Here is a 9419-nt window from a genome sequence, read left to right as displayed (position 1 = left end):
GTGGAAAATAATGTGTTTTTTTAACCTTAAACCGCATAAACACATTTCATTACACCAAATACACAAAATAATGTTCTTTTTAGCAACATCATATGACCCCTTTAAGCGTAAATTGTTGTAATATGCTTATGACTGGTGAATGTAATGCTCAGTTAAATAATAGTGAAATAAACCAGGCTTGATGAGGTACAGTATGTAGCCTGCAAATGCGACCTCCGGAGGATGCAGCCTTCCGTTTGAGAAACGGCCGTTATTTAAACAGCAGTCATGCTACTTTCAACGTTACATTAAAAACGTTACAAAAAACATTTTAAAAAATCCTATTCAGACTTTTAAAAGGTACATACTACCCTACTATTGAAGGGTAGTGTATATTTGTAACCTTTTTAGCACATTATATACAGCATAGCCATTTGTACAGTTATATTTGTATAAATTTGTGGAATAACATGTTTTTTTCAATAGAATACAGGAAATATTTTTTTACTGGGATTAATTATAATTAATTTTTATATTAATCATGAGTTGTAGCCCTATATTGAAGTTTAGGAAGCCAAAGGTCAATCAACATGCTGTGAATAAATGTTGTTAATATTTATGTTAATAAATATTAATATTTAAAAAGTATTTATTTCGTGTCCGTTTTCTGGGTCACAGATAGGGTAAAAATATTTTTAGGTTAGAATTATGCAAATAAGAAACTGAACTAGTGATCATCTGTAACCCATAGTTACATTAAAGGGGTCATATGATGCGATTTAAATTTTTCCTACAGTCTGTAAGTACCCTACCCCCTAGGCCCCCTAGAAAATAAGGCTGCACGGTTTTTTTTTTTTTACTTGATGGGGAGAAGTGCCAGCAATGCCACTGGAAGGAGACCATGAAATGTTAGGGAGAGAAGAGTGGAACGGGCTTGGGAATTGACACGAAGATGAATCGCATGAGCACCACAGCTCAACTGCTAGACTATGGCCCAACAGAATTTCCTCTACACTTTACTGATCAAAGCATTCACTGTGCACCAAAACTAGACAGTCAAAGAACTATCACGAACTGGTGATATGGAGGTGAGTCCTCAGCAAGAATTCAGCATTTTGCCTGAACACAGGAGCCATATGTGGTCAGCAACAGGTGGTCTATCTGCAAATTCAGTGAACCTCCATTTCTAATTAATATTCAATCCACGTACTGGCTGCATTCCAGTATCCATAAATTGGTCGAGCAGATAGTGTAGTGAGAAGCCTGCACACACAGACGCTACAGGAGGCAGGTTATCCATCTCGAGACAGTATACCCCATACAAAGAAAAAGCATGTCCGGGAATACCAAAAAGGAGGGACAACATTAACATCTTTACTTTCCAGTTCTCTTTTCTCACTTTGCATTCTGTTTTATATTCCTGAATGGTGTGAAAAGCTCATGATGCAGAGGAACGGGATTTATGGTGACGGTGAAGAGTTCAGTCACTGCCTAAATTCATGCAGGTTACAAGCTTTCCCAAATCTCCTCTGACAGCTTGAACGCTGCATTGATTCCGAAATGACGCGCACCTGCCTGCGCGTATAAATGTGTGTGTGGGAGAAGGGATTGATAAGGTAGTATAATTTCCAGTGTGCAGCGAGGGCTTTTGCATCCTTGTGGAAAGTGAGCATTTGTTGGTCTGCAGAGACTGTGGAAAGAACATCGACGAAGTTGTTTCCTTGTGAGCGCACCGCAGCCCCGGTCCTGCTGCAGGCCGGCATGCCGCACAAGGGAAATGTGGACCGTAGATAGAAGATCAAAGCCGTTCACGCACACACACACTCTCGCAGCCTGAGAAAATAACCCTTAGCACTGCGCCTACAGGGGCCGTGCTGACAGCTGATTGGCTGAGCATCAAAACATGCAGCGAAGAGACCAAAAGTGAGCAAGAGGGAGGGAGAGAGAGAAAGTAAAAGATTGAGAAAAAGAAAACGACGTGGTCACAGAAAAAGAGATATGCTGAAAACTGAGGAGCAGAGAGAAGGGAAAAAACACATAAGATACCGGGAGAAATATTAAGAGCAGAAGAATGGAAATGAAGAAGGAATGAGACAGTGAAAAGAGCAGTTTCCATTCCCTAGCAACTGTCTCGAACAGGCGTCACTCCAGGGTGTGAGCACCACAGCAGGGTCTCGCTCTCAAAACAACAACCCTCCTGTCTGTCATTCATACTCGCATCCATTCGCAAGTCGTTTTTGGCTGGCTTCAGGCCTCTTTCTTGGATACCTCTGTGAATGTGTGTGTGACCCATTAGCAGAATCCCTCGGCACTGTGTTAAAAGGGTTTAGAGTGTTTCAGTAATTAAACCGTTTTCACACTTTCACACTTACTATTTTCCCCAAAATGGGTCTTTATGCATGAAAATATATCACTGCTTTTACATATTAGGAAAGGGGTCCCTCTCAAGAGAATCATCATTTTTGAAGGTCCATGGCATGAAAATGTTTGCAAACCCCTGCCTCAGAGTTGAAAGCCCCGGATTGACCACACAGTCAAATACATCCTCATGCATTCAAAGAACATGGACACATGTCATAGGCTCACATCGTTTCCATTCTGCAGCTTCTTCAAAAACACTGCACCATGACCTTAACTATCCCATAATCACAGTGTTTGATCATCATGAGTGCTAATACTAAAGAGAACAGCAGCCTTGCCTTTAATCTGTAGTCCTCTCTCCACCTAATGCCTGTATTTACATATGCAAGTGAAGTCTTCTCAGTGATATCACTGACAGTGCATCCAGGGCACTTGCTCATCAGTGCAGTGAATAAAGAGAGGCGCCGATGGGAATACAACAAGCTCGGCTGGTTTAAAGTAGGTGAACGACACAAAAATCTTCCCTCACCTCTCCCACCATCCCGTTCCAAACTCCATCAACCTTTTTTCCATGTTTCCCATTGGTCACCAAGTAGAGGTCATAGGTGAAGCCGACAATTCTGGCCAATCGCTTAAGGATGTCGATGCAGAATCCTTTGCAGCACTGTTTCATGGGTGCCACCCCTTCCTGAAGTGCACTGTAATCATAGAGAAAGTGCTCACTTAGGTTTATTGCAGGTGTCAATAAAAATTTATCACATATTGTTTTGTTTTTTTAAACTGCGCAATAAGATTCAGTTTAACATTTGGTAATGCATTGGTTTTTAGCTATAATATAATATATTACAATATAATGTAATATAATATAATGTAATATAATATGTAATACTTTATTATTAACTTGCATGCATTAAACTAGTCAAAAGTGACAGTTAAGACATTCATAATGTTAACAGGGATTTCGATTTCAAATAAATGCTGTTTGCACTTATATACATATATCACGATTTCCACAAAATGTCAAGCAGAACAACTTTGATAATCAACACAGATAATAATAAGAAATGTTTCTTAAATATGATTGCTATAGGGTCATGTAACACTGAAGACTGGAGTAATGGCTGCTGAAAAGTTTTTCCATCACAGGAATAAATTACATTTTAAAATATATTAAAACAGAAAACTGTTATTTTAAATTGTAATAATATTTTACTATATTTATTTTACAATATGTGTTGTGCGTGCGCGCACACACACACACACACACACACACACACACACACACACACACACACATATACAGTATACCCCTGAAGAGAGAAAACAAGAGGAACAGTGTTACCAAAAGGACTGAGAGTTACAGAGGGAATGTGAAATAAGGAAAGACGCAAGGTTTTCAGTAGTATACTGTCTTGGTACATTTTCTTTGATATAACTAAAAATTATATAATGAGACGAAACACGGGCATCCATATGACTGGTGTGGGAGTAGTGAAGCAGCATCCACAGAGACACATGTACACGGCAAGAGCTCAAGCAGTTTGACAAGCAACATGATGGCTAAGTATGAATAGAGATCGCCACAAGGCAAAGTCAAAATGAGAGGGGGAGAGAGAGAAAGAGAGAGAGGAAACGAGTGATCGATTGCGGTTCATAAAAGATGACCAAAGCTTCCGAATTCCGAACTCTTTCGAACAAGAAGAAACAGGCCATGCTTACAGCCTCAATTTTCAATTTCAAAGTACTTCATTGGCATGCTTCATTGCTTTTCAATTAACAAATAAAATATAAATGCACACCTAAATATTGAATTGCAAGTTATGAAAATAATGAAGTGCAAGTTATGAAGACATCTTTATTTTTAAACCACTGTTTTGCCATCAGCCTTCTCACGTGATATTAGCTTTTAATATTAATAAGTATTTAAGTTGTAAGTAAATAAAATAAAATAAAAACAATAAAATAAAATTGAAATGATTAAAATTTGGCACAAAATGTAAAACATTTAAGACATTAAAACTACTCTGTTGTCCAAACAATGAACAAGCTAAAGTAGTGAATATAAAGATTAAGTATTGGCATATGCGGGTGTGCAGTACTAATATAATTTTGACTGTAACAGATGCATTACTGCATTTCTCCACTAACACCTGCATTTGTCAGAAGGTTTAGGAAAATATAGAATGACACTGCAATGCCTGTCTCACTGAAAGGTCATAGACCCGTGAAAGGAAGAAAATCTAGTTCCTAACCTGTCCACTGAAACATGAAATTTTCTAATTTAACTTTGGTTTCTTGGGATCCACTAGAACAATATTACTACAATGTTGCTTTTCCACCATACAGAAAAGCCATGATAAACAGCAGTCAGGGTTGCCAGATCAGTACTAACCTGGCATTGAGAGGCCGTCTGCATGGTACAGAGTCCCTAATGCAGGTTCCAGAGGCAGGGTCTGCAAGCTCCACGATGACGAAGGGTCGCTCCTCCAGGGTCACGACCCTCAGGTGCTGAGCATCATCAGGCGGCTGCAGGAAGGGGCTATATCGAGACCAAGCAGGATACCTCAAACGTAACACCCCGTTCTCCCACCATCCTACCTAAGACCACACAGACAGTACATGGTCAAGGGTCAGAGGTCATTCGCGACTATGCAGTTGCAGAAATGTGGCCAATAAATTGAGATATCAATTTAATAGGCTGTGCTTATAATGACCATGACAAAAGCTGTTTAAACATGACTACTGCTCATTTTGAATCCAATTCATGAATCAGTAATACATGGAAGTCAAAGGTCTTTTCAGCGTTTTTAGCTATTTAAAAGGGTCTATTCTAATAGAGTCATTGAGGCTGGATTACAGACAGGAATGGCTTCCCTTTCTCAGGTTAAGCCTGTAAAGTGGGGAAGGATAGTGAAAAATTAAAGACTATCTCCTCTATGTTCCTCTGTGAGCTTATAGCTGAGGGCTCTCTAAAAACAGTCCTGTGCCCTTTTTATTCACTGGTGAATGAGTGGATTTTTCTTTTCAGAGAAAAAAAGACAGATTTTTAGCTAAGTGACGGGCCACAGAGGAAAAGGTTACAAGCCAGAGAAAAAATAGAGAAGGGGTAAAATGTGTCAAGATAGGCTAAGACAGTATAACTGAGCTCATAATCCATATACAGAAGACTAAGACCTGCAGAACTGTATGTATCAGAGTGCTTAACAGAAAATAAACCAAAACAAAGTTGTCAATTAAAAGTGTGCTTTTATTTACAATTAAGCATTATTTATATTTACAATAATTATTAAGATTATTATCATTTATTTTCTTAAATTTATAATAATAATATATTCTTCTTATTATTATTAATAATAATACTATTACTATGATTAATGACATGTAGATTATACTTTATATAAAAGCTTACTATTAGTAGTATTAATGCTACAATACTATTAATAATCATCATAATAATAAAAACACGTTCTTATACAAAAGTATAATCTACATGTATTAATACCAATAATAATTAATATTTATCTTATTAATTTTAATACTGCTACTATCACTAGTAGTAGTAGAAGAAGAAGAAGAAAAAGAAAAAGGAGAAGCAGCCAAAGAAGAAGAGTAACAATAATACATTTTCTTATTCCTCTTATATACAAAATGCAGTTCAGAGTGTTTCACGGGTCAGAGAAACATTGATGTAAAACTAATTTGGACTTTTATCCGAAGCAAAACACAAATGAGAAATTCTATAACACAAGCAATGCATCATAAGGAGACAGCAATAAAAGAAGAGCTGTGATACAAAGCTCAAAAGATATTTCATCCACAAATGAAAAATTCTGTCATTATTTACTCACCCTCACGTCATTCCATTCCTGTACACTGTTATTATTTCCACAAACCACAAAAGAAGAATGATCTGAATCTTTAGAGTGATCCTTTTTAAATGACAGATTGCAGTGACCAGGGTTTGTCAAGCTCCAAAATAGCTAAAAAAGCAATACAATAAATGCTTTTTTGAAAGAAAAAAAAACATAAATGCAATCCACATGACTCCCTTTCAGACTGCAATTTAAGTCTCAATTGTCTCATAAACAAACGGCATGAGGTTATGACATCAAATATCTAAGCCAAACGTCAAACGTGCGGAAAGGTGATATGTGTGCACTTAAAAAATGAATTTAGAGTGATTTTATTTCATTTCGTTGCAAGGACAAATATGAAGATTCATTCGTCAAAAAATAACATACAGTTTTGGAATGACATCAGGAAGAGTTTTCCAGTTTCAGAACTATTCCTATAGGACACAACAACCTCTCAGCAGTTTGTAAGCAGCACACACTTCACATATTACTGTCTTGTCCCAGTCCCAACACTCAAAGTTTGCTAGCAGCACTGAGCCGTAGGACTCTCCCCTACACACCAGCAGAAAGTGGCAGCTATCAGCACCAAAGCAGCCCTCGAGAAACATTCAGATACAGCAAAAGATGTTCAGCTCTTAAAAAAAAAGTCTCAGCGGCATGCGGAGAATAAATATACTTCTCATATGCCATGTATGTGCATGCATATGACTCAAAGATATCAGACAGCGGCTGGCAGCTAAAAGATTTTGCATATTAGCACAGGATCAAAACAGAGGCATCTAATTGAAAAGAATCGAACAGGAAATGGCAGCAGTTAGCATGTAGATTCCTGCAAGCACTGGTCTCATTGGGCTAATTAACCCACTTCTAACTGCTGTGCCATTACAAAGGCTCCGAAATCAAACGCATCCAGGGTGGATCACTGGAAATTACAAAAAGCCGATTCTGCGACATTGGCTCACCTGGTCCCTGTCTCGTTCAGTGTTCATCAATCTGTCTGCTTGGGTTAGTTTGACTGTCCATTTGTCAGCTTTCTCGCTCTCTCCCTCCTTAAATGCTCGTTCACCTCAAGGGTGATAACTATAATGATAATTTTAAGAGAATAGGGCAGTGACAACAACAGAGGAACAACACTGTTGGAATCACTTTCAGAACTATTTTCTTTTCCAGCTAATGGATAATAAAAATATTGACAGCCAATCAAGTATATATCTTGCTTTAAAGAGCATGACCATTTAAAGCACCAGAAGACAAAAACTGCAGCGCATGCTTATAATGAATGTTAAAGGGATAGTTCACCCCAAAATAAAAATTGTCATCATTTACTCACTCTCCACTTGTTCCAAATGTGTATGAGTTTCTTTGAACATGAAAGAAGATATTTTGAAGAATGTTAGTAACCAAACAATTGACTTCCGTAGTATTTTTTTCCCCAATACTATAGAAGTCAATGACTACGGTCGACTGTTTGGTTAGCAACATTCTTTAAAATATCTCCTTTAGTCCTCAACAGAAGAAAGAAACTCAGAAAGGTTTGGAACAATTTGAGTGTGAGTAAATGATGACAAAATTTTCATTTTTTGGGTGAACTATCCCTTTAAAGCAAATGTATGTAGCCCTCTACACTCTCAGAAAAAAAGGTACAAACTGGACAGAGCATATTAGTACTGTCACGAATCCGGTCTATGAACTTCAATTCACTCACCACCAGAGGTCACCCTTCCATTACATTGACTCTCGCACTACACAAACTGTTGCATGTCATCCCGGACTACATATCCCATCATCCATTGCACACAGCACTGATTGCACACAGCTGTAACTAATCACACCTTCACTATATAACACTCACTCAGATCTCTTTCAAAACCCTCGCCTGTTTTGACCACGCCCTTAATAAAGCTTGCAAATGGATCCGTACCTCTCACGTCTTGTTTGCCCCGTAACAGAATACTCGCCACACGAGGATCCAGCAGCTTTTCATGTGGACATTGGCCAGGTATGGACACTGCAAAACTTTTATTAGCCTTAAAGCAGGGCACACGCCCGCTTGAAGGCTATATTCAAGAGTATCTGGACATTGCGTGTTATTCTGATCTGCCAGATTGTGTACTGATAGACTTTTTTTGTGATGGAGTAAATGAACCTTTAAAGTCACGATTAACCCGTGAGGGTCCCAGTTCTTCTCTAAGCTATTTTTTGGATTTTGCTCTGCTGTGTGTCGACTCCGTGTTCAGGGTGGGTGTTGCGGAGAAACATGACACCGAGTCCGCTTGTGTAATGGCGGCCGCACTAGAGCACGCTCACAAAATGGTGGCGACAGCGGAGCCTGATCGTAAAATGGCAGACACAACAGCGCCCCGTTATGTCACAGCTGATCTTCATGATTCAAGTCAAGTTACCGTTGATCGTCATGAGTAAAGTCAAGTCACAATTGATCGTCATGAGTCAAGTCAAGTCACAACTCACATCCAGAGTCCTGTCACGTCCTGCCTGTTGCACCCAGATCCGCAAGGACTGTACTTCAGTATCCCAGACTGGCATCCAGCGTGGAGGACCCACCGCTGGTGTCGGCACGTGCAGCTGGCATCCCTAAACCAGCGCTCTCAAGCCCTCCAGTTTCTGAACTATTTCCCCTGTCTGTAGCGCTTCCCACAATGGGGATCGCTTTATGGTGTATTTGGGCTGCATACAACACCACTGACAATTTAGAAACGGCGGCGGCCACTGTGCGGTCTCCTGAGGTGGCGGCTGACGCTGCAGATCCTCCCAAGGTAGTGGCAAGCCATTCTGGAACTCTCAAACCAGCCTGTTGCGACTGAGGCCTTAAATTTACTTTTTCCCTGCCCAGTTAACCCTGTCATGGCCATAGGGGCCGTTAACCAACATGTTATTTGCCCCATTAGTCCAGTCACGATCCCAGTCTCTGCCATGGGTCCTGGCTCCGTCTGCTCTGCCGTGGTGGTGCTCTGCTCCGACGTGGTGGTCTACTGTCTGGCTCTGGTTGTCCTCTGCTCCGCCGTGGTGGTCTACTGTCTGGCTCTGGTGGTCTTCCGCTCCGTCTGCTCCGGTCTGGTGGTCTTCTGTCCTGCTCTGCTGGTCTTCTGCTCTGCCGGGGGGATCTTCGGTCCCGTCTGCTCTGCTGTGGTGGTCTTCAGCTCCACCTGTACTGCCGGCTCCGCCCTGGCTCTCTGCTCCGCCGGTCCTGCCTCAGTCCCCGGTCTC

The 9419-nt window shown here is 40.2% G+C and overlaps 1 protein-coding gene across 1 annotated transcript in view; it reads right to left on the bottom strand.

The window, feature by feature from the left end:
* Nucleotides 1-9419, bottom strand: part of grin2db (glutamate receptor, ionotropic, N-methyl D-aspartate 2D, b) — a 73318-nt gene that overhangs the window by 16069 nt on the left and 47830 nt on the right. The window contains exons 8-9 of the mRNA XM_016466386.1: nucleotides 4733-4938; nucleotides 2870-3038 (exon numbers count right to left, since the gene is read on the bottom strand). Of these exons, the coding sequence (XP_016321872.1) occupies nucleotides 2870-3038; nucleotides 4733-4938 (375 nt within the window). The remainder of the gene's footprint in view (nucleotides 1-2869; nucleotides 3039-4732; nucleotides 4939-9419) is intronic.

Source organism: Sinocyclocheilus anshuiensis, unplaced genomic scaffold, assembly GCF_001515605.1.
Source record: "Sinocyclocheilus anshuiensis isolate Anshui unplaced genomic scaffold, SAMN03320099.WGS_v1.1 scaffold248, whole genome shotgun sequence".
Classification (NCBI taxonomy): domain Eukaryota; kingdom Metazoa; phylum Chordata; class Actinopteri; order Cypriniformes; family Cyprinidae; genus Sinocyclocheilus; species Sinocyclocheilus anshuiensis.
This window is presented reverse-complemented; position numbering and strand designations above follow the sequence as displayed.